This window comes from Sinocyclocheilus grahami, unplaced genomic scaffold (genome assembly GCF_001515645.1).
Source record: "Sinocyclocheilus grahami isolate Dianchi unplaced genomic scaffold, SAMN03320097.WGS_v1.1 scaffold454.1, whole genome shotgun sequence".
NCBI lineage: Eukaryota > Metazoa > Chordata > Actinopteri > Cypriniformes > Cyprinidae > Sinocyclocheilus > Sinocyclocheilus grahami.
This window is the reverse complement of record NW_015505633.1, coordinates 59,932-86,077: the sequence shown is the minus strand read 5'-3', so window position 1 is coordinate 86,077 and position 26,146 is coordinate 59,932. Positions and strand designations below refer to the sequence as shown.

The 26,146-nt window shown below is 40.5% G+C and overlaps 1 protein-coding gene across 1 annotated transcript in view; it reads right to left on the bottom strand.

Moving 5' to 3' along the window:
* Positions 1–1,183: 1,183 nt before the first annotated feature.
* LOC107552606 (neurogenic locus notch homolog protein 1-like) overlaps positions 1,184–26,146 on the bottom strand; it is a 48,920-nt gene continuing 23,957 nt past the window's right edge. The window contains exons 10-33 of the mRNA XM_016234527.1: positions 25,171–25,284; positions 24,721–24,954; positions 24,528–24,638; positions 21,683–21,875; positions 20,947–21,092; positions 20,736–20,849; positions 19,072–19,191; positions 18,828–18,980; positions 18,524–18,752; positions 17,561–17,762; positions 13,116–13,269; positions 12,822–13,006; positions 12,469–12,623; positions 12,269–12,281; positions 10,249–10,820; positions 8,281–8,715; positions 8,046–8,194; positions 6,931–7,147; positions 6,628–6,718; positions 6,347–6,509; positions 4,776–5,074; positions 3,835–3,982; positions 2,818–2,915; positions 1,184–2,668 (exon numbers count right to left, since the gene is read on the bottom strand). Of these exons, the coding sequence (XP_016090013.1) occupies positions 1,367–2,668; positions 2,818–2,915; positions 3,835–3,982; positions 4,776–5,074; positions 6,347–6,509; positions 6,628–6,718; positions 6,931–7,147; positions 8,046–8,194; positions 8,281–8,715; positions 10,249–10,820; positions 12,269–12,281; positions 12,469–12,623; positions 12,822–13,006; positions 13,116–13,269; positions 17,561–17,762; positions 18,524–18,752; positions 18,828–18,980; positions 19,072–19,191; positions 20,736–20,849; positions 20,947–21,092; positions 21,683–21,875; positions 24,528–24,638; positions 24,721–24,954; positions 25,171–25,284 (5,597 nt within the window). The 3' untranslated portion in view covers positions 1,184–1,366. The remainder of the gene's footprint in view (positions 2,669–2,817; positions 2,916–3,834; positions 3,983–4,775; positions 5,075–6,346; positions 6,510–6,627; positions 6,719–6,930; positions 7,148–8,045; positions 8,195–8,280; positions 8,716–10,248; positions 10,821–12,268; positions 12,282–12,468; positions 12,624–12,821; positions 13,007–13,115; positions 13,270–17,560; positions 17,763–18,523; positions 18,753–18,827; positions 18,981–19,071; positions 19,192–20,735; positions 20,850–20,946; positions 21,093–21,682; positions 21,876–24,527; positions 24,639–24,720; positions 24,955–25,170; positions 25,285–26,146) is intronic.

Sequence of the window (26,146 nt, the reverse complement as noted above, 5' to 3'; positions counted from 1 at the left end):
TGGTATCTTTTATTAATCAAAGAAATTTGTACAGACAGTAGAACTGACAGAAAATACTCTGCATGTAAACGACACATTTGCAGGTAACATTCACAGACAATAGGCTACTCAGTGCTGTTCAAATCTGATGAACTCGGAAGTACTGATGGCTTAAAGAGGACATATGATACCACCATTTCCCTTTATGGGGACCTTTTAACTCATTTTTGTGGAAAACTATTGGTGGACAATAAATAGTGAGTCATAAATCATCTAATTATGTTATTCTGAATGTCATATCCTCTAATCATTTGTGTGTATACATTTTTTATACTATGTTTATCTCTACCCCAGTGATACTGAGAAAAAATATGTTCCGCATATGATAGAAAACATAACTACGTAGCATTAAAATATTTAGAATTTCCATGGCACACTTAAGATTTCTGAAACAAAATCCTATTTACATGACAAACGCATACAATATATCTATTTACATTAGCCATAGGCTCAAACGAAGTAACAAAACTGAAGTACAGTAAAGAGCAGTTCAATTTGAAACACCTCCATAAAACCCCAGACACTTTTGGCCACATGACCAGTTCTACAAAATTGGAGGAAAAAGATACAGAGCACTTGATACTGGAACCTGTTTCATACAAGGCAATATCAAGTATTTCCTGTAAGAAGCTCAGATCCTCACTTTTACATCCACACTCACAGTGGACGTTTAGAAATCTGCTTATGCAGGAATTTAATATACAAGAAAAGAAAAGAAAAGAAAAGAAAAGAAAAGACAGCAAATCACTTTGAACTATACAAATGTTCAATTATAATACCTCTACTAATTTGTAGTATAAACCTTGTAGCATAAAAAAAAGATGAGAACCTAATCATAACAAATATAAGAAATAACACAAAACAAATGTAACCATTCATCTTCTAGTAACGGAAAAGCAGCTTGTTTCAAACAACACTTTATCTACTTTAACACTGAAGTTTGTTGTATAAAAACATGCTCTCTACAATGCCCGTACAAGAACTTTGCGATTTTACAAATTTATACAATATTAGGTATAATTAATCAAACAAAAATGAAGGCTGATTAACTGAAATAAAAAACAGGCATATTTTAAGACCAATAAATACCCAGTGTGTACATTTGAGTACAGTGTATTGTGGTCGATAGTATTACATAAAAACAAAATTACCTCCTTCTTCTTCATTATTTTTAAGATCATTTCTTGTGCCCAAATTTGAAAATAAATTGTGAAAGAAGTAGCTATAAATAACAAAATATCAATAAATAAAAAAAAATGGTTAGTACAAGAGGCATATAAAAGACCTTCAGTGAGCAGGCTTATGGTGCCTTCAATTTTTTTGTTTTTTATTTGAACTGCTCCGGTATGTGTCCAATTTGCGACTGCATGCTAGTGGGAGGACTGGAAATGCCCTCCGACCAGTCAGACATGTTGGAATGGGGCGACGAGCTGGACCACTGGTCCGGTGAACCCGGAGACGGCGTGAGGAAAGGGTGGTCAGGCACTTGGAGTTGGTGGCTGGGGGTGTTGGCGTCCATTGGGGCTAAGTAACTGTGCTGGGAAGGTGGCGTCAGGAACTGCGTTCCCGCCATACTGGGACCCAGAGAAGATGGGTTCAACAGCTGGGTCTCCTGGGAGATGATGGTGTGGATGGGCATGCTCTGCTGGAGCTCCGGTCCACCCAACTCACCGCTGAGTAAGTTCTGGCTGGGTGGATTGGAGCTCTGGTGCTGCAGCTGGATGTTTGTCTGCTGCGGTCTCTGTTGCATGTTCTGCTGCATCTGCTGCATTAGATGCGGCTGCGTGGTGAGGTGTGTGTTCTGCAGGCTTTGATAGTTCATCATCTGAGACAGCGTGACGGGACGGCCATTGTGAAGAGACGCCATCAGGCCGGTTTGGTGAAGGCTGGCCTGACCTGAGGCGTTCCTCATGCCTCCGAATTGATTTTGCGGACCCATGCTATTGTGCATCCGCCCGAGCCATTCGCATTGGCCGTTCATGATGTTTGAGCCGTTAGATCCGGCCACTGGAAGATGGGTGAGACATGGGGGTAACGGATCAAACTGAATATGGGCCAGGTCTTGCTTGTTTCCCATTCCCAGATGGCTGACGCCCATGTGGGTGTCTGAGATACCATGTAAGTGATTAAGCGACATGGAGGGTGATTGCTGAAAGGGTGATGTCATCAGGGGTGGGGAGGCGACGTCAGATATGTACCCATGGGGCGACTCCAAGGAATCGACCGGCGAGAGCACAGCTGAGCTGTCTAGTAAGTTTCCCTTTCCATCTTGTGCCTTCTTCTTCTTGACTTTCATATCTTTGCCATCCTTGCAACCTATGCCTTTTGCGCTTGGCTTGCGGGGTTTTTTACTTTGTACGGAGGGCTTCATGCTACCCATGAAGCCGTTGGGGGAGCAGAGAGGTGGGGAGAGGGTGGTGCAGAAAGGAGCGCTGTGCATGGGAGGGCTGCGGACCAGGTTGTATTCGTCGATGAGCCGCACAATGTCGTGATGCATTCTGTCCTGAGCGATATCCCGTGGGAGCCGATCCATGTGGTCCGTGATCTCTCGATTAGCGAAATGCTCGAGAAGAACTTTAGCAGTCTCGTAACTTCCTTCTCTTGCCGCCAAGAATAGAGGAGTCTCCTCCTGAACGTGGGAAAAGAATTGGTAAGCCAAGAGCATTTTGAAAAAATGAAAAGTTTTTGTACTATGTAAGTACGACTATTATGTGAAGCGTGTTATTTCAAAAATATCATAGCATTATTTGTGATACAAACTAATAAAGTGCTACTTACCTTATTGTTTTGCATATCTTTATTTGCCCCGTTCTTAAGCAATACCATCGCTGCATCTACGTTGTTCACAGCGGCTGCCCAGTGAAGTGCAGATTTACCTGTAGCACAAACAGAAACCGCTTCAGCATGTGCTCAATTACATTTACTAAGAAACCAACAATAGTAATATATGTAATTGAGATAAAATAGTAATAAATCTAAAAACAAATTAGTATACATTAGCAGTAAAATCTAACCATATTATATGTGACCAGTGAAATGTTTGGACAAAGCAACTCCTTCTTAATTATTACTATTTTACACATTTTAGAATAATAGTAAAGTCATAAAAATTAATAAACAAATCAAATTAAACATTGTCGATTGTGTACTGACAAACAATATGAATACATCAAAACTTACACTAGCCATCAAAAGTTTGAGGTTGCTCAAATATTTTCAGTGTTTAATGAAAGAAGTCTCTTATGCTCAACTGCAAGTATTTGAACAAAATACAGTAAAAACAGTAATATTGTGAAATTTAAAATAACAATTTTTTAATATATTTTAAAATGTAATTATTCCTGTGATAGCAAAGCATCATTACTCGAGTTTTCAGTGTCACATGATCCTTCGGAAATCATTCTAATAAGCTGATTTGGTGCTCAAGAATAATTTATTAATATTAATAATGCTGAAAACAGTTTTGCTGCTTAATATTTTTGTGGACGCTGTGATACACTTTTTTAGGATTCTTTGATGAATAGAAAGTGCAAAGGAACCGCATTTTTTAAATTAGATTTGAATTAAATTCATAAATTGAATGCAAAATAAAAGTATTAATAAAAAATCTGATCCAAACTGAATGGTAATGTATATCTTATCTTCTCCCAACCAACTTCATGAGGTGCCACCTGGTTTTTGCTGGACACTTTTTTTTTTGGTTTAATGTTTTCTGATTTAACTTGTAGATTTAACAATAATTAATAACAATAATATGTTTGACAGTGTTTGAGTATGGCAGTGTATTAGTCATACCAGAATCATCAATGGCATTGACATCAGCATGGCAGTTGATGAGTTCCTCCACAATGCCCTCGACCGCAAGTCTTGCTGCCAGTATCAGAGGTGTAGTGCCATCATGCATGCGGGCATCCAGGTCTGTGGCACGGTTCCGTATCAAAATCTGCATAAGGACAAAAGTGAACATGTTTCAGAAAACAGAGATAATGATGCCGAAATCAGTGGAAATGCCTAATGTTAAAGGGGTCCTATTATGCTCTTTTACAAAGTCTTGATTTTGTTTTGGGGGTGTACTAGAACAGACTCTCATACTAGGTTGTTCGAAAAACACATTATTTTTCACATATTTTACATTATTACAACACCTCTCTCCCCAGTCTGGCTTGACCGGCTCGAATGGTTCCTGTATCAAATGAAGGCCCGCCTTCTGAAATACGAAATATGCTGTGATTGGTTAGCTGGGCCAGTGTGTGTTGTGATTGGCAGAACTCGGCGCCTGGTCAGGAAATGTCATGCCCCTTACCATAGCGGCCGCCTGCGAGCTTCAGTGTAAATATTGCATCAATATCAAATCAATTTGAGCGCGATTTAAACCCGGATGACTGTAACCACTCTAAGTTTGTCTGCCTTGGGAAAGCTAGCGTATCTCCGACATAGTGATAACACTCGTTGCCTTCTCTAGAGCAGTTCAACCAGGTCTCGTCCCATTCGTCGATATTTGTGATATCACAAATCCCAGAAAATATGTGTTGTAGTCCAAACGAGTCGTTCGTTGAAGTTTTTGAAAAGTGATTTCTGTTAAATAAAATATCTCCTTTTGAATTGGACTTTGAGCTTCGTAACTTCGCAGAAGTTCAAACAGCTACATTACAGACTAACTAAAGTTGAAAAAGTGAAAAAGCATAATAGGACCCCTTTTAAGCATCCTTATTATTATTCTGTATTTCCTCACATACCTGGAAGACCCCTTGTGCATCTGCAGCCACAGCAGCATGTAGTGGAGTCCGTCCCATATTGTCCTGGATGTTGGCATCTGCACTGGCCTCCAGGAGCCTTTTTGCAGCATCTGAGCGGGCATAACGGGCAGCCAGGTGCAGGGCTGTCTCACCCGTACGGTCTGTCTGGTTGTGAAGGTTGGCACCTTGGTAGATGAAATCATTGATGACGTTGGCTGAAGCATCCTCCTCTTCCTCGCTGTTTCCTGTTTCTAGCCCTCCTCCACTACAAGATGCGATCATGAGAGGAGTAAAGCCATCTAGAAAGGAAAAAGAAAGTGAAGATGTTATGTTTACAAGATTTATACGACTTTAAGGCGACATTCATTTTTCAAATTCTAAATTCCATTATTATTAGAATTTTTTTCTCTCCATATTTCAGGTTTTCTTCGTTATTTCTACTATACAATTTGAAGATAAAACACTGAAAGTCCACTGAAAGAGCAAAAAAAATTGAAACCTAAAGAAATGTTTTCCTCAAAGTGATGGACCAAAGTAACGGCAAAGAAACAAACAAATTGAAGTTGGATTTGATGCACTCTCTTTCTGAATCGCCCCAGATGGCTTTGATAACGGATTGTAATCAAGTGTGGAGGTTTGGTAAATCTCAGGGACGAGGGCCGCGCTTTGAAATTTCAACCGCTGGTAAAACAGAGTATTATCACCTCTGAGAAGCTGCTTTCTTTGCTGACTTCGACAGGGGCTTCTCGGCTTCAAAAGAATAGCTATTCCCAGATCAGGCCTGATTTGGTCAATTTAAAAACATCAATCCACACAAAGAGGAAAAAAAAGGAAAAACTGCTCGCAAAGAGAGAGAGCAAAAGAATGTTGCCTTTGACAATCTTAAAGTGTTGTCAGGGGGTGCTTATAGAAAGAGAGGATGAGCATATCATAAAGAGTTTAATTAACAAAACACATGTAAGCAGAATGATATCACAGGATGAATCGGTAAGGCTGGTAAAAATGTGCTCAGTCCCCAGGGTTTACAGCTTTCAGTCAGAGCCTTTGAAGTGGATTCTTTTCCCCAAAGGGCCCTGAGCATTAACTCCTACTTAGAGCTCAATTCAGTTCCTCATCCCAGCACTCCACAGCGTGCGCACACACATCATGTGTAAACCGGAGAACAGGTGTAATCCATAAGCAAAGAATTAGAACTACGCAGACAAGTAATATGATTTCCCAGCAAAAATATAATCAGCCAAAATATTCTATTTATCTACCTAAAAATTACCTAGTCAATGAGGCCACATTTTTTATTTTTGTATATATAACTTAAAGCAAATATAATAAAGTTAGAATTTTGAATGAATAAAATTAATTTTATAATATTTTTAATATCAATATTTTAATTTAATTATAATCAAATTATATTATTATAAATAGAATTTAAATTTGCATGAATAACATTTTATTACAATTACATTTAAATATATTAAATTATTGTATTAAATATTAATTAAAAAGTCACCAATATCCAATAACAAAGCCATTATTACATGGGGAAAAAAATTAACTATACAACAATGCCTAACCTGGTCCTCGGGCATTGACATTCATGCAGTCATTCTCTATCTCGCCCTGAGGGGGTGTGGGAGCGATGGATGGGATGCGTAGATCTGCTGCATCCAAGTGCTGCTGCGTCCACTGCCGGTGATCTGGCTGATGGTCTAAATCAAGCATCACCTGCTCCTCAGACTAAAATAAGAGGATGACATTTGAATTAATATTATTAATTAGTGCAAGAGTACTAATTGTAAGACACTTCTATAGTATGTGAATATCTTGTCAGTGAGAAATGTGTTGCTCTGCTCACCCTGAAGCGTTTGGTGTCTGATGGTTCCTCTTCTCCCCATTCATTCTGGGTGTCATCCATTAATGAAATGTCTGAACAGTTCTTAAGTGGCCTGTTTTTAGAAAAATAATCCATTACTTTAATACTTTAAAGACTGTTCTCCAACACCAAAAGCCATCATTGGTAATCAACCTCCACCTTCTTCCTAAAACCACTTAGTTAATTAAATTAAACTCAACAGATGATCATTACTTAAAATGAAAAACTTTCCCTCCATAATAGTTTGTCCCTTCAAACTCGACCCCCAAAGATAACGCAACTGACCTCAGACCGACGGAGTCTTCGCCGACCGGCTCCCTCCTCTTCTTCTTGCTGGGCTCGCTGGTCTTGAAACCCTCCGGAAACCAGAGTTGACCGTGTTCCCGGCGGCGTTTACGGGACGCGACCATTCCCACGGCGACAAAGGCCAGCAGCGCCAGTCCTGCCAGAACCACGTAGACTGGATAGAGCTCTATAGATGACGGTCCATCAATCTTACCTGCTACAGGAAGCACAGTTGACATGTCAAACCCACAGAAGAGACAAGAATGTGTTCCTCACGCAACGATGAGGCACAAATTGGAAGACGATTAGGCGGACAAACTACGGCAAGGCACGTGTTCGTAGTAATCAGAATTGCTAACTGCTTCTCATCAAAAAGAAGGAGCTGGCAAATAAGAAAACGAAGAGGACAGAAAAAAGAGAAAAGAAAGAACACCTCCTCTCCCCTTTCTCAGCCCAGGGTACCAGGAGACAACTTTACCAGTTCTTCTTTAAGGGGAAAAAAGGGAGGGATTAATGAACTTCAAATTACCGCGCACACTTTAAGCTGTAAAGACGAAGGATTTATTAGGATTTTCGAGATAACAAAGACTCCCAACTTCTAGCACACTCCCGATCAATCTTTCTCCTCTCTTTTTTCATGCTCTCTCCACTAACGATTTGAAATGATAAACTCTGCTCACCTAAACCCTTGGAGATGCATTAAGTCCTGGTACATTCAACAAGGTTAAGGTTGCAGCAGCCCCCATCATTTTAGATTCAAACCATGATAGGGCTGCATGCGCGTTTGTGAGAGTGTCTTGTTGGGCCAAATGAGTTGACATAATTTGCATCAATTAACTATTTTTGGTGCCTGGAGCCAACGGATCTGCCCTCAGACTGCCGCATTGATTGTTTAGTCTGTCTAATGCACAAAGAACATTTGCTTCATTGTTATATGGAAGAAACGTACAAACTTCAAAGTGATCCCTGTAATCCGCGGTAGGAGGTGGTGGGGTTAAAGGTTGGGGAGGGGGGGTTGGTGCTGAATACATTGAGTAAGATGGGAGGCCTAGTCTTGATTAAGGGCATTATGGGAAGACGTGAGGCACACGACAATGCTCGTGCCAAACACTCACTTGTGACGGCCTCGATTACATAAGGCATATTTAGATTGCCGCTGGAAGCCAGGGCACCGAGGAAAGCCGCCACGTCGTTGGCGCTCTGGAAGCACTCGTTGGTTTGTTGGTAGCATTGGCGGTTGTCAATCTCCAGATATACCACCGAGCTGATGGAAATCAAAAGCATGATTTTATTGATTTTTATTCAAACACATTTTTAAAGCATACGAGGCTTCGACTGTCACATGCGTACCCTTTGATCTGCATCTCATCCAGTTCTCTGCGTTTTCTCCCTCCTTCCACCACTATATTGTAAATGCTGCTTTTTACGGAGCTCAAGACGTTGCTGGAAGCATCGTTCCAGCCATCTAGTGATCGTTTGATGTTGTGCTTTCTCAGCTCCTGCTCGTTGCCGTAATAAGGGTAGATCATTTCCTCTCCCTTGCGGTCGTGCCGGAAAACAACGTTGGTGTGGAGGACCCGGCTGAGCTCCCGTAGAAATCCAAAGGAGTTGTTTCGGAGCTGGTCGGGTAAAATGTGGACCACCACAACTAGGAGTCCAGCAGCTAACTTCTCGGGTATGTTGCTGGAACAGTCCAGCCCGTCCCATTCACACTCTGCGTTATTGCAGCCCTGGTCACAGTGGCCATCTGAATAGTGGTCTTTGCAATACTGGTCATAGAGTGGACTGTAAGAGAGGAGAGCAGAGTTTAGAAATAGCATTCATTCTCGAAAACAGAGCTAAAAAGCTTCTGATTCTGGTTTTACAGGATTTCTAAATGGTCTTGAGAGCTGGACTACAAGTCTGTAAACCATCTTGGCCAAGCTACCATGTAACAAAAATACACCAGAGTGATTTAAGACCAAGGACCAGCTGCATAAACAGCTATTATGTGTCTTGAGAACTAGTTTGACCAACTAGCATTAAGCTAAAAGATAATCATAGTCTTAGTTTTCATTCTCAAATGGTGTATGATTGAGATACTATTACAGTTGTCATTAATATTATAAATAAGAATTTATTTTTATATTTTCCATTTTCATTTTCATTTTAGTTAAAATTTTAGTCATTTTGTTGGGTGTTTTTGTTATTTTCTTTGAAAAATGCCTGTTTTTATTTAATTTTAGTACAACAAATTAAAAAAAATGAGAAAGGTTTTCTGAAATTAAATAATATATACAGTATATATATACTGGGTTTTACAGGATTTCTAAATGGTCTTGAGAGCTGGACTACAAGTCTGTAAACCATCTTGGCCAAGCTACCATGTAACAAAAATACACCAGAGTGATTTAAGACCAAGGACCAGCTGCATAAACAGCTATTATGTGTCTTGAGAACTAGTTTGACCAACTAGCATTAAGCTAAAAGATAATCATAGTCTTAGTTTTCATTCTCAAATGGTGTATGATTGAGATACTATTACAGTTGTCATTAATATTATAAATAAGAATTTATTTTTATATTTTCCATTTTCATTTTCATTTTAGTTCAAATTTTAGTCATTTTGTTGGGTGTTTTTGTTATTTTCTTTGAAAAATGCCTGTTTTTATTTAATTTTTTATTTTAGTACAACAAATTAAAAAAAAATGAGAAAGGTTTTCTGAAATGAAATAATATATACAGTATATATATACTGTATAGATATATATACAGTTAACTTTATTTCAGTAAATGTTATTTCAGTAATTTTATTTTAAATAATGACTTTTTTTTATAGTTCTAGTTTTTATTTAGTAGTCAGTTCATCTAACTGGTGGATTTCATCAATAACAATGTTGAAGAAACTGTTTCTGAATTATAATTAGCTAAAAGTTAATTACATATTTTACTACAAAATACTGACTTGAGTAAAATAATTTTCACTCAGAAATTCTATAGCTGTGTCAAAAGTATATATAGTATATTTCATATAGTAGAAATTTTTAATTCTTTAAAAAAAATGGGTAAGACTGGATTTTAATAAAACCAGAAATGTAGAAAAAATAATAACTTAAAATATTCTAGAGAAAACAAAACTTAAGAGCTGAGTTTCAATAGAAAATGTTGCATAACTTTAAGATTTAAATTTTTTATTTCCATGACTCTTGCAGAGCTGCTGAAGAGAAATTGCCTGGGAGTTTAAAAATTGTGATTTCCAATTAAAGCTTCCTGTGATTACAAATGTACAACTTGTACCTTTCCCTGAAACTTGTGTAAAAATTCTCAAATAGAACTCACTTGCACTGGCCCTCCAGTCTCTGGCAGTCAAATCCGTCATAGAGGCATCCAGCGTTGTGACACTGTTCATCACACTTCCCGTTATTAAAATAGAGCCAGCACTGCAGCGTGCCCGAACAGTTCTGCCACGGGTCATTGAAGTTCAGCGAGCAGTCCCCTCCATCCCAGTCGCAGGCGTAATTATTACATGCGCTGTCACAGATCTTATTGCCTTTCTTATTCTCACACTCTGTTATCTCACATCTCACTGTCACTTCTGGAGTATGTGTGATATCTCGAGCAGGGCCACCTGGGAAGCTGAAGTCCAGGATGTGGCAGAAGAGGCCATTGAAGCCGGTAGGACAGATACAGTGGTAGTATGGGGCCTCTGAGATATACTCGCACGTGCCTCCGTTGTAGCATGGATTGGTAGTGCAATGACCCTCAGTGGGATACTGGCACTCAGGACCAGTGAAGGCAGGGGTGCACAGGCATTTGGGGCTCTTGTGTCCAGAAACGCATGTACCGCCATTTTTACAGTGGAGACTCCCACAGGCATGAGCGTCATACTCGCAGGTTGAGCCTGTAAAACCCTAAATGAGACATACACAAGTTGTAAAATGTATGTATCATAGTATACTGATTTTTTATTGCAAATCTATACAGTAAAATTGCTTTTGAATTTATCAGGCTGTAGTTATTTGTTAAATGTTACAAAACCTAGTGAGCTGCCTTGATTGAATACTGCCTACAGACAGCTGTCCTCTAAAGCAGCATAATAGTCATTACTGACTAATTTGGAATGAAGAAACATGACTTAAATAAAATAGAGTGCAACAGTTGGGGCTACTGTAAAATTAGAATAACATTACCTTTAATTTTCTCCATAATGGAATAAACAATAACTTTATAAACCTTTAAAACCTGACCTATGAGCTATGAGGATGTCAATCAATGATTTATGCTTTTGTTGTAGCCATCTGCATGCATTATTGAAACTTATTTTTTATATAATCATGTTTAATAGTGGAATTCCTAAAAAAAAAAAAAAATACATTACCCATATTTTACTCAGCGCTGGGCTGTATTTAACCCAGCATTTTTTAGAAACACTGGTAATGTATATCGAAATATCGGAAATGTGTTTCAAAATCATATCACCGTTATTGAAAAAAATTATATTGCCATATATATTGATATTGAATTATTGTCCAGCCCTAGTTACTAGCCATATTGCAACGAACAAGCTAGTCCAGCCTATGCCTGACTGGAGCAGCGTGTTTTTCTTTGGGGGCTGTTATGTCGTTTGGGCTACCTTGTAATGTAATAGGATTAGGACAACGAATCGTTCAGTTTGTAATGCGTACCGAATGGTTCAGAACCAATTATATATATACACTTTTTTTTTTTTTTTTTCATTGGCGGTGCAAATTATATATATAATTTTTTTTATTGTCATTGGCATTGCTTCATAGGATTGAAGTTCTTACTGCACATTTTTGCACCTTTGTCTTTTTTCTAATATTTGAACAGTTATTTGCTTAAGTCATGGTTTGTAATATTTGAACAGTTATTTGCTTCAGTCATGGTTTGTAATGTTGTGATTCATCCTGTAGCTGGTTTGTTTGGCTTATGGCTTTTAACTGTTTAACTAAGACATTTTTAAAATCCCTATGGGAAAAATACTTCCAGAACCAATGCCACTGAAAAAGCATTCTATTGACTATAATAGAGATGGATGTTAACATGTTACAAAGCTAACAATGAGATACTCTAAACATAAAAATACAGAGCAAACATAAACACTTCTGTTTTAATTAGATTCATTGTAGATAAATCATGATTAATTACATTGAGAAATGTGTCTATATAATATGAATTACATAAATTAAATCTAATTCTATAATATAAATATAAATTATAATATGAAGAAAATGAAATATAACTAAAATTACTTTAAATAAAAATGTAATAATACATTTTGCTAAAAGTTAAATCAAATATATAAATTAAAATCTATATATTTTGACATTTCTCTTACGCTTCCATGATGCCTTAAAATCATAGAGATACAGACAAAGAGGTAATATAACACAAAGTTTCTATCCATTTTATAAAATAAAAGTCCATCTATGAGCTGTAATTAAGCATGACTACATCAATCAGAGAGAAACGTCTAAGCCTGCTGATAACAGTTAAGCCCTAATTAATGAAGTGTGGAATGGGCAAAAAGAGCAAAACAGAGGAGGAAGTGATAGCTGACCTTGTGTTCCCCGAGGACAGGAGCATTTGTAGGTATTGATCAGGTCGATGCATGTGCCTCCGTTCTGGCAGGGCTGAGACAGACACTCATTGATCTCATCAGAGCAGTTCACTCCATGATAACCTGGCACGCACTTCAAGAAACGAGAGAAGGAGCGAGGCGAATTAATGCCAAACATAAAACAAGCCTGTTTCTGTTTACTTGGCGGTTTCTTCCTTCTTTGCCAAACAAGCAATTCTGTTACAAAGAAGGGAGATTTAGCAGGCATTAACCTAAAATGTCTTCTTCTACAGTCACTTCTGTCCCTAACCACCAGGTTTTCTTCACTTACTTCACAAGAATAGCCGCCCAGGTAGTCGGTGCAGGTTGCTCCGTTCTGGCAAGGATTGGGAATGCATTCATCCACCTGCTCCTCACAGTAGCTGCCCGTGTATCCAGCCTGACAGTGACAATAGTGTGTGTTTCCAGCATCCAGACACTGGCCAGAGTTACGACACAGCCGGGCCACCTCTACACCTAAAAGTGGTAGAAGCAAACATCACAGCAGATTTGTGAAACACTGAACTGGCCCGAACTGCAAACATATTTTTTTTGTATGTAGGTAGGCACATACAAACAAACCTACCTTGCTGTTTGGCGGCCACCTCACAAGAAACGCTGGGGACATCGCAGTATAAACCAGTCCAGCCTGTCTGACACTGGCAGCTGTACCTAGTGCCGCTCTGTCTGCAGATACCTTCATTCTTACAGGGAGACGGCTTACACCAGTTCACCAGCTCCTGCAAGACAAGAATTCATTCAATGTTCACATTTTAACTCTTGCATCCATCAGTTCAAACCTCTTAAAGTCATAATAAATATTTCATTTTAATTTAATTGTATTTGACATAAAGTGCTGACATAAATTAAGGATAGATCGCAATTAATTTATTTTTAAATAATATACTACTTAAAACAAGCAAAAAATATAAATATATATAAAACATTATATAATATATTATAAAATAAAATAATCTATAAATAATATTCAAAACACCGTTTGGCTCATAGCTTTTAATTGTTTAACAAAGACTAACAAAATCTCAAAGGCAAAAATACTTCTGGAACTAGTGGCCAGGCTAAATTATACTATGCATTCTATTGACTATAACAGTGTTTGATGTTAGTTTGTTGCCAAGCTAACAATGTGATATTCTAAAGTATAAAAATACAGAGAAAACTAAAAATGTATTTTCTAATTAGACTGGTTTTAGAAAATGGGAAAAATGGGAAATAAAGGAAATGTGTCTATATGATTAAAATTACAATTGAAATCCATGCATATTATTTGTAAATGTTACTGGTATAATTAGTTTAATATAAAGAAATTAAGTTCTATATATATATTTATATTGACATTCCTCTCACATCAAGTGTGCTCCTTCGATGCCTTAAAGGGATAGTTCACCCAAAAATGAAAATGTGATGTTTATCTGCTTACCCCCATGGCATCCAAGATGTAGGCGACTTTGTTTCTTCAGTAGAACACAAACGAAGATTTTTAAGTCAAACCGTTGCAGTCTATCAATCTTATAATGTCAGTGGATGGTAATCACGGCTTTGAGAGTAAAAAAAACATACACAAACCTGAGCGCATTCACAACAGGCTGCGCCTGACGGATCGCAGACTTATAAGTGCATTACCGCCACCTATCTCTCAAATGGACCATTGCCACTCTATCTACAATCTCAATTAGGAGTGTCAATGGTCCACTTGAGAGATAGGTGGCGGTAATGCTAGGACAGTTCGGACATTGCGGTGAAAATCAGAGGTAAAAAACATATAAATACTGTTCAGTTTCTTGCACAGACCGATCATTTCATGTCTTTACACATTAATGTATCATTACAAGCCGCAGGGTTTAATTTGGTTTTGTTTGTGTATGTTTTTTGACTCTCAAAGCCGTGATTCCCATCCACTTGCATTATAAGACTGACAGACTGCAACGGTTTGACTTAAAAATCTTCGTTTGTGTTCTACTGAAGAAACAAAGTCACCTACACCTTGGATGCCCTGGGGGTAAGCAGATAAACATCAAATTTTCATTTTTGGGTGAACTATCCCTTTAAAATCATAGGGCTACAAACAAAGAAAAGGGACAGGTAACGTCTCTCCCTGAAGGAGGGAACGGAGACGTTACGTCAGTCGTGACTGACGAATTGGGATCTTGCCCGAGAGCCCAATCACCTTCGAGTGTAAACTAAACAAGCCAATGGCAGTTGGCGTGTGTGTTTCGCCACGCACACCCTGCCCCGCAGCGCGGGTATAAAAGGAGAGCGCGTGCAAACACACATCAGTTTTTCGCTGAGGAGCCGAGACTACGTGCCCCGGCCGTACAGCAGTACAGCATTGGTACAGCAACTGTGGCGACGGGACGTAACGTCTACGTTTCTTCCTTCAGGGAACGAGGGTTACACAAGTAACCGACACATTCCCTTTCAGTCAGTCACGTTCTACATTACGTCAGTCGTGACTGACGAATTGGGATCCGTATGGAAAACGCCAAAAATGCCTGCAGGTCCCCTACCCTCTTGACCGAGGCCAATGCGGTGAGGAGCACTGTCTTCAACGACAGAAACTTAAGCTCTACTGACTGCAGAGGCTCGAAGGTCTCCCCCTTCAAGGCCGCCAGGACCGAGGGGAGATCCCAAGAGGGTAACAGGTGAGGGTGCGGAGAATTTAACCTCCTTGCCCCTCTGAGAAACCTGATGACTAAGTCGTGCTTCCCCAAAGACTTACCGTCTACTGCCCTACAAGGGACCCCCCTGTCCGAAGAAAGGCAAGATCTGCCCACGGGCTGAAGATCTGACAGCAGAACGGGGCAACAGGAACCCGGTAAGTGCCGTGTCGCCATGCCCATCTCGGGACCCGGTCGTGAAGCCAACGCTGAAGCGGTCTCATATGAAGCAACCCGAGCGGCATGACAGCGGCTGCGGATGCCATATGCCCCAGGAGCCTCTGAAATTGTTTCAGTGGAACCGCCGTCTTGCACTGGAAGGACCCCAGGCAGTTCAGCATCGACTGCGCACGCTCTACTCAGAGACGTGCTGAGAGGTTGACCGAGTCCAGCTCCATGCCGAGAAAAGAGATCCTCTGCACCGGAGAGAGTTTGCTCTTTTCCCAGTTGAACCAATCGAAAGGACGGATGCACTGAAAGATGCGTTTCTGCGTCAACATCCTGAACGGGAGCTTGTGAAGGGCCCGGTTCAGTACGCGCAGGTCCAGGATCGGTCGTAACCCACTGTCTTTCTTGGGTACGATGAAGTACGGGCTGTAGAACCCTGACCTCATCTCAGCTGGAGGGACCGGCTGTATCGCGTCCTTCGCCAGCAGGACCGCGATTTCTGCACGCAAGACAGGAGCATCCTTGTCCAGCACCGAGGTGAACCGAATGCCCCTGAACTTGGGAGGGCACCGGGCCAATTGAATTGTGTAGCCGAGTCTGATGGCTCTCATGAGCCAGCGAGACGGCCTGGGGAGCGCTAACCAGGCCCCCAGCGACCAAACTAGCGGGACCAGGGAAACCACCGACGTACCTGCAGTGGGGCAGCGAGGTGGAACACAGGCACCCAACCCGGGAGGCCGTGCGTCCGAGGGTGGGGTCTGAGTGTGCGGCGCACCACTTACCTGGCTCCATAGCTGGGCAGGGGGCTCGTGAGGAGGCATAGCGTCCCTGAACCGGACCCTGCTGCCCATTGGCGAAAGGAGAGGGGGACGGCCTTTGTGAAGGCTGCTGTTGTGGCCGCGCCGGAGCAGAGGTGGAGGCAGCAGGAGGGCGCCCTGCTTCTGCGCGGCGGAGAACTTTTGGGCAAAGCCCTCCACCTCTTCACCGAATAGGCCGGCCTGGGAGATGGGGGAGTCCAGGAAGCGATGCTTGTCAACCTCCCTCATATCCGCCAAGGTCAGCCATAGGTGGCGCTCCTTGACCACCAATGCCCAGGAACCAATCATCCAGTCTCGAGCGTTCGGGAGAAGGAGGAGGCCTCCAGTGCAGCCCGACACTCTCGGCGGCCCGGGAAAGCATAGCGGTCAGCTCTGGATCTGACTCGGGCAACGCCACTCTACCTGACGGTGGCAGCGCAGTCGAATCCTCATCTCCAGAGCCTAGCTCGCCCTCTGATGCAGCGATCGACATCCTGTCCTCTGCCTGTGTCCCACACAAGATGCTGGACCCCGCCCTGTCCGAGGATCCAGCACACTCGTCCGGAAACCCCAGGTGGTGCGCCATGCTTGCGGAATGAGAGGCCCGCGGAGACGTACTCGACGGGTAAGCTCTCACCGTAACCCTCAGGTCTCCCTGACCATGAACCGAAGTAGCCCTCAGAGAACCGGAAGAGCTAGAGCGGGGCATGGCAAGGGGGATACCCACCCTGTTTAATGAGGAGGTATTAACGCGTTGGTGTTACGCGCCGTAACACCACCGCCAGCTGTTTCTTCCAAACACTCGCGGAGATTCATCCTGAGAAGGCTCTGCTCCGAAGCGAAAAGCTGATGTGCATTTGCACGCACTCTCCTTTTATACCCACGCTGCGGGTCGGGGTGCGCATGGCGAAACACGCACGCCAACTGTCATTGTCTTGTTTAGTTTACACTCGAAGGTGATTGGGCTCTCGGGCGAGATCCCAATTCGTCAGTCACGACTGACGTAACGTAGAACGTGACTGACTGAAAGGGAACTTTAATATTGTAAAACTGTACAAAATAACACTGCTCCTGTCCATTTTCTAAAATAAATGCTGATGTGAATTAGGGACAGATCAATATATAAAGTAATAGGCCTCCATTTTTAAATTACTGGCATCTACTACTTAAAAGAAGTGGAATTAATAGAAATGTATTAAAAAAATGTTAGTATATATATTTTAGGGAATATTGTGATAATTAAATATTCATTTAATTTTATAACTTTTCAGCAAATTTTTGAATTATACTACAGAATCAACAAGGAAACACTATAAGCAATGAATGTATGATGGATACATGCTAAGTTTTGTCCATGTCACATGCTGCCTAAACGTTTGATTTGTTACCTGGCAGTTAAGGCCATGGTATCCCTGAGGGCAGGTGCACTTGTATGTGCCGTAGCTGTCCTGACAGGTGCCTCCATTCATGCAGGGTCTGGAGTCGCACTCGTTGATGTCATGCTGGCAGTAGTTTCCAGTGAACCCCGTTGGGCACAGGCAAGTGAAACTGTTGATGCCATCCACACATGTGCCGCCATTAAAACAAGAGCTGTTTGAAAAAATAATTATGATTATCAGTCTTATTTACTACATTCATTTACCATCCTGTAGTTTTTTAAGTAATATATAAAGGTGTGTGATGACTCTATAGTTGCATTGTCCTTTTGTTTACCAGAGGGGGCACTAATGGACAACAGAGGAGGAAAAAGTGCTAGAGGCTTTTTTTCTGGTACACTTTACCATGAGGTAGATCGGTTGACTGACAAGGCTAGACTGTAACAACGAGACTCTGAAAACTGAGCTGGGATCAGTGTTCCCATGATAGCCATGTTGTATAGAGCAATAATGTTGAAATATCTTTTCATGTCAGATTTTTTATTTTTTTTTTTGCTTTGTTTTTAAAAGAGGTCTCTTATTCTTACAAAGACTACATTTATTTAATCAACAATACAGAAACACGGTGGTATTGTGAAGTATTATTACAATTTAAAATAACTGTTTTCTATTTTAAAATATAATTTATTCATGTGATGGCAATTACTTAAATTCTTAAGTATTTGTAAGAGTTTTATATTTGTGAAAACAGCATGTTTGCTTGCACCTCTACTGTTGTGCAGAAATGGCATATAGGGTTTGAATTTTTAGGTTGGGCAATTGTTTTGTGGTCCATATCTGTTACTGCTTCGTCGATATGTGTTTGTCTTGTTGCCTCTTGATTGTAAGAGTTTTCTGTTGCAGCTAAAACAGTGACTGTGAAGGGTCACTATTTTTACACTTAAGAACTGATACAAATAAGATTGCTGTTGTTACCTCTCAGTACAATCAGGTGTGTTGTTCTCACAGTGAATCCCACTGAATCCAGGTGGACAGGTACAAGTGTAACTGTTCACACAATCCGTGCAGTTCGCGCCGTTTTTACATGGGTTACTGTCACATTCATTAATGTCCTCCAAACATCTGCTCCCCCGGAAACCTGGTAGGCAGGTGCAACTGAAGGCGTTCACAGCGTCTTTGCAGAAGCCACCATTACTGCAAGGGTCTACAGGAATAGGACGGGGTTAGACATCAAGGCAAGATCAACTAGACTGTACTAAGGCTGAAATGGGACACTCACTGGGTTTGCAGTCGTCAGTGTCTGTCTCACAGTTGCGGCCTGTGTAGCCCGATTTACAACTGCATTTGTAGCTGCCAATAGAGTTTTGACAGATGCCGTCATTTCGACAAGGGTTTTTGACACATTCGTTGATATCCACCTCACACGTTTGGCCTACAATTGAGGTAGAGCACAAAGTATGAATGTAGTTATGCATAATATTGAGGCTAGGATATAATTTCTAGTTAGTTTGTGAATTTTGTACCTTGCCATCCTTCAGGACACACACAAGAGAAGCTCTCATAGTCTTCGGACTCCTTACACACGCCTCCATTCTTACAGGGTTTAGGGCTACATGGGGCCAACAGGGTTTCACAGTTCTCACCTGGAAGATAAAATATATTAAAAAACCTGAAGCATTAGAAAAACTCCACATTGTTTTGGCATTCAGTATGTGTTTTGCATTTAAGATGTTCTTAAGAGACATTCTTCCTCTATGAAGGCCTAAAAATTTAGAAGGTGACACTATGTTTCAGTACAGGTTCTGTACCAATTCCTCTTTTCTCTGTTGGAGATAAGACTGTCAGTCCTAGCAAAGCAAAGCACATTTGGCCTAACTGTTTCCACGACGGCCGGCCCCTGCAGGAAGCCAGCAGGTTTTCCTGCCATTGTCTGGCCATTTGCGTTTCTGTGAGAGAGGAAGTAGGGCAAACAGGAAACATGACAGGCTACTGTTCCCACCCTGGTACGACTAGATTTTTGTTATTCTTGATATAATGCTGTGTGGATTTTTCCAAAAAGATAGTCACTGGGAATTAATATGATTTCTGTTCCAGAGGCAGAACATCATTATCTGTTTTGTCAAATAACACATTGAGAGGAAAGAATGTGTCGTCTGTTGAAAACATTTTCCTGTATTGTCAACAGAGATACTTGTAGGGCTCTTGAGGGGCCTCTGTCAACAGTCTGGAACTAGATTGATGGAGGAGCATCTGTTGTTCCTGACTTTGACATTGTAATACAAACTACTCATAATTTAAAGTGGTTTAAGTATAGTAAAACTAGCAAAATCTATCAAAAAGTAATAGCCGCACTAAAGCCATTTAAAGACCCCATCAAAAAGGTACAAAAAAGTTTTGTTTTGTTTTTCAGGCTTTTAATTATTCAGCTAATAAATAAATAAAATTTCTTAAAATTTGTCAAAATGTACTTTAGAATATTCTATAGATAAAAAAAAAACTTCAGAAGGTTTTCTTCATGAAAGTGCACTAAAAATATTGATAAATAATTTTGCACTTTCAGGCGTATCTGAAAATGTGTTTAATAAAATGCTTCTAGAATGAGAATCCTTCCTTTAATTAGCAAATCACTGTTCATGTTTATGTCTTAAACTAAAGGCTATTGGCTATTTACAAGAAATAACCCATCACAACTTCCTGTTTCAATGGGAAATACATCAACACAGGAAAGAAAGCTAATTGTCAGAATGTCATCATGGTCTTTAAAAAATAAAACACTTACTTAAAAATATATTTTATATGTAACCAGAAGAGATCTTTTTTCTATCAGTACTTAAAAAAGTTTACATCAGACATTCTTAAACATTTCTGTCACTCGAATCCCTTTGAAGTCAAATTTGTACTTGAAATCCCCCCTGAGATTTTGAGTTAATATTTCAATAGTTTAACAACCCATTTGCATGTTCACAGCTCTCTGATGTAAACTGATAAAATACAGGTAAACTAATAAAATGAATCAAATAAAATAGCTTTACTTTTTTATGATTTAGTTGATTAGTAGCGTTTCATCAACTCCCAAACTCTCAAACTGGTTTAAACAGCTGAACAGTCACATACTACATGCTGGTGAAAAGTATTACAATCCACAAATAACAATCTCAAAATGTCACGAATAAAGCTAAACTCATACCAGTGTAAGGCAGCAAACAGTTGCATTTGTATCCAGCCACGTCATCGATACAGGTTCCTTGATTCAAGCAAGGGTTGGAGGCGCATTCATTGATATTTGTTTGGCAGTTGGGACCTATAATCAAATGTTAGAAAGACACTGTGTGTTTGAGTGGGGGTCAAGAGGGCATACCACATAGTTACAATACATTTGCAGAATAAATGATACGAACCGCTGAAGCCAGCGCGGCATGTGCAGACGTAGCCGCTGGTCATGTCCTTACAGGTGCCTCCATTCATACAGGGGTTGGACTCACACTCATTGTTATTGATGTCACAGTTGACACCACTCCAGCCAGAGTCACAAATACAGTTATATCTGTAAGAAACGAGATCTGTTTTACATGGTTTCTGGCTGGTCCTAGCTGGTCTAGAACAAAACATCAGATCTTAAGCTGAATTGAGCTGGTTTGCTGGTATAAGGTCTCCAAAGTGCCAAACCTATTCTAAAACTAGTCAAAAGACCAGCCAGATCAGCATAAGCTGGTTTAAGCTATGTTTGTTTTCAGGGGGGTTGGATCCAATATGCCATCTTGATCATATTGATCATGCAAAAACCAATTTTAAACTGGTATTGGTACTTGGTTTTTCTAGCAGGGTGACATAATTTATGTTTATATTATCTACAGAATCTTCGGAAATCATTCTAATATGCTGATTTGCTGCTTAAGAGACTTCTTGTAATTATCAGTGTTCAAAGCAGAGATTCTTTGATAAATAAAGTTCAAAAGAACAGCGTTTATTCAAAATAGAGATGCTTTGTAACATTGTAAATGTAAAAAAAAATCACTTTACAATTATGATCAATTTAATGCATCCTTGCCAAATAAAAATATTAATTTCTTAACAAAAAATCTTACTGTCCCCAAACTTTTCATATGGCAGTGTATGTATGTAAATAATGCACACCCATTGACTTTGTCTTCACAGTGTCCATGAATACAGGGGTTGCTAAGGCATTCGTTGAGCTGTGATTGGCAGGTCGGGTCATGATACCCCTCTCTGCACAGACATGTAAAGCCACTGACTCCATCAACGCAGGTTCCACCATTGTGACAGGGGTTGATGGCACATTCATCAATGTTGATGTTACACATTTTCCCTACAAAAAAAACAAGACAGAATTATGAAAATGGTTAAAGAGTGTCACATGTCATATGGTAGTCAAAATAACTTCTGAATCAACTGCATTCATTTAGCCATTCCATGTTTTTCTTGAAATCCTAGGCTTAAGGCCTAGCTTTTAGACTCCACTTCAGGCAGCACCACTATTTACTAAATGCAATGCCAGCATAAAAGCAGAGGTTTCATTTGTCACTTGTCTTTAAAGCACCGGCCAACTTCCCCCTTTTAAAAGATCGACTTTCACAAATCTTTTCTCCTTTCAAACTCCCAGATGTCCTGGAGATCTCTGGCTGAATGAGGGAGCGGGCTGGCTTGCGTGTCTGCTAGGCAGGCATGGGATTGGGCGAGACTGTAAGCCAACACCACGGCCCAGGCCAAATGTGTGCTCGCTGACCAGCTGTCTCTCCCCACCCTGCTTTGTTGCCTGTCTCACCTGCTGAACTCTTTGTTGACTCCCCATCTCTTCTACAATGATAAAGACCTGGGCTCAGTGAGTATACCACCTAGACTGCCTTGATAAAACCACAAACGCAGTGGCTTTTCCAAAACTTTAAATGACCTAGTGGAGTATGTTTAATTTAAAGGTGCAATAGGTGATTGTCTTCAGAAACATTTTTTGTTATGGTGGTTGAAAGTCTCTTCACATCCCGATAGCAATCATTAAGTTAAGTGGTCTACATGTATTTATCTGTATTTATATATTCTGTGGAAGGCATAGGACCAAGAAATGTTCGTCCAATCAAAACGCTCAGTCCGAGCGTTTTAATTGGCTTTTCTACCTGTCTGTAAACATAAGTATTTGCATACCTCTGCGCACCCTGTTCGCGCAGACAGGATACATCATCAGCGCGTTCACACACACTGTGCAGACAGAGCGAGAATGGCAGACAAACATCAACAACCCGATCTTCCTTAGTATTGTAGTACTTTTACTAACTGTACTATAAAGTTTTCTCACCGGTGAATGACACATGATGTAGCCCAGCAGTTCCCAATTCCAGTCCTCGCGCTCTGCATATTTTGCATGTATCGCTTAGTTAACACACCCGATTCAGATAACCAGCTTGTTAGAAGTGAGCTACTTGCAAGAACTGTGTTCCGATCGATATGATCCTACACAGTGTTCATTGCTCCCTACTCCCTGTGCAGGAGAAATACATTAAAGTTTACTTAACTTCGCATTCACGGTTTTTGCGCTGTGCAGCGTCTGGATGCTAGGGTACGAGGACTGGAATTGGGAACCACTGATGTAGCCTATTGTAATGTTGTCTCTGGTATTCTGGTCTGTGAGCGTATTGCGTTCAGGGGGCGTGGCTTTGGACGGCGATTGCAGGGAGGGTGGGACATTCGCTTTCAGTGCTATCAGACTAAAGTTAGCATTTTCCAAGATCTCCTACTGCACCTTTTTAAGTATCAACTTTGTCCCAGATGTCTCTATTAAAAATCTAAAAAATAAGACTTGTTGACATGCAGTAAGAGTTACACAGCGAATGTGGTTAGTTTAGTCTTGGGAAAAAAATTATGTTTGAGTTCATATTGAAAACAGTTATCTTGGCAAATCAGAGCACAGTTTGAGACATTGTTTAGATCTCTTATGAAATACTAGATTATACGCGTAGGAGTACAAGAAATTGTGCACAAATAACTTTAGAAAACCTCTCCATTTGCTAACCTATGCAAGACTTCATGCTAGACCACACATCCACTCTCCAAAGCCATGACCTCCCAAGACATAGGCAGCTGCCCTAACAATTTTACTTATAGAGTCTAGAGAATTTCTCAGGACACCTATTTTAGTGGCTAAACCAGTTAAGCACAATACATAGTAATGGTGTTTATTGCTTACCCTTAACCCTGAAAAAAATACTTACCCTTAACCCTAAACTTAACATGAGTGTAGAGTTGGTAGCAAATCCTGATAGACAGCATGACTGTCCCGATCAGATACATATGTGACTTTTCTGAACTCTTACCTCAATCCATAAATTCTGAGCTTTTCTTGACAGGTGACTGAGCTGATCAATAAAAATAGCTTGCAGGGTGGGGTTTGTGATTAACTGATTTAAAAAAATAAAAATGGGCACAATTACTGTATATTGCTGTATATATGAAAATAGTTTTTTCTAGTTTTTTTCTCTCTCTTAGTAGTAAAAACGAACATCAGAATTAGCAGTTTTACACATTTATCTTTTTATTTAATTGTAAAGTAAAAGATCTACTATGTACTTGTAATCAATAGCTATTTAGGTAGAAAACCCACATACACAGAACACACACAAAATATTATCAATGAATAATGATGCAAATTTCAGTCTGTTTTCAGTGTTGTTTGTTCACAATTTTTATGGCCCTTTTATATTTTATAGACCTTTTTGAAGCTTGACAGCTCATGGAAACTATTAACTGTTGTATGGAAAAGATATTTGTAAAGATTTTTGTCTTGTTAAGATCTTGAAAACTGAACAGCATATGGGTTTGGAATGACAAGAGGGTGAGGAAATAATGACCATATTTTCTTTGCTGGGCGAACTATCCAATTGAATTCTCATTTCAAATGATGAGACTATTTTATATTTCAGCGCAGCTGCTGTTTATCGACGTATGAAGCACACGATCTAAGACCACTCACCTGTGTATCCCGGTTCACAGACACACTCGTAACCATTTATCTTGTCAATGCATCTTCCAAAATCACAGGGATTGCTTTGACAGTCGTCTAGGTTAACCTCACAGTTAGCACCTGTTAACACAAAATAGAACTTAGAATAGAGCTTTTGACAAGCAGGAGTTCACATTTTTGACCATTACAGTAAAAGTGGCACCTGCGGTTCCTTTAGGGCAGATGCATAAGTAGGCATTCTCACGGTCCTGGCAGGTGCCTCCATTTTGGCACGGCTGACTGAGACACTCATTAATGTTGATCTCACACAGACGGCCTGTAAAACCAGCACGGCACATGCAGGTGAAGGACGCCAGGCCGTCTTTACAAGTGCCATAGTGACACGGGTTGGATAGACACTCATCTACATCTGTTTCACAATGCTGCCCTGTGTATCCTAAAAAGGAAAACATATTAATTTATTCTATTTATTATGACACACATTTCCTCACATTTATGCCCTGGAATTTCCATGTTTTTCCATGACTCAGAGATACATTTATAGCCAAATAAATATTTTAGAGCTGTAAAAATGTATAATCACAACAGAAATATGTTTTATGTATTTTTATGACTTTTTTAAAGCTGAATCAAGCAGACGGCGTCTTCATACCTTCAGCGCACTGGCAGGTGTACATGTTGGGCCCATCGATACACTTGGCCCCATTTTTACAGGGGGTGCTAGCGCACTCATCGATGTCGAACTGGCACTGACTCCCCGAGAATCCTGAGAGGGAGACGAGAGGAAAGGGGAGGAAGGTCAATACAAAGATTCCTCTGGTTTGCACCCACTTCCTCCACACTCGTATACAACATGGCCAGCGTTCATTAATACTCGGCTGTAAGCTTTCCCCCTTTCTCTCAGGTTTTCAAGCTGCTTTTCAACAAACCATCACAGTGAGAGGGGGAGAAGGGTGTAAAATGGCGGTAAACAACTTCCAAGGCCTCCTGACCAAGGGCACCAGACAAAGAGGAACTGTCTATTCAGTGGCACACCAAGCCATGCCGGTTGCCTCCTTTGTCCCGTAGAAGTTTTCCATCACAATGTGCATTCTCCCATCCAGCCTTTGCCCCCCTCTCTGAGTCTGTCTCACCAAAAGTGCCCCACGCAACCCCTGACCTCATGCTATTCAGCAACCCCATTGCTCAGGAACCCCCAACATTTGTGCTTTCTCCCTCAGTTATTTTAATCCCTCGCTAAAGATGTCTGCTGTTCAAATATACAGTCTGAACACATTAAGGGCTACAAATCCATCAGTGTGGAGATTTATTGGACATTTATCATAGTTCTGTCATGACAACTCTTGGAGGGATTGGCATGGTAATGTACATGATTATGTTAATGTATTTGGTCTTGGCGGAATAGATCTGCTATGCTGCTGCTGCTGCAGCAGAGCAAGTACCGAGACTTGTTACTGCCAATAAATCCACAACATGCTGCTATGAGCATGTAAGAAGTATTGCTGCTGCAAATATAACATACATGAAATAACCCCCATATAGCATACATGAATCACCTCGTAGAAGATCTATACAGGTGGAGCTGGGGAAGGTGGAGGGTTTCTGAAGCAAGCTGCAACTGCTACAGC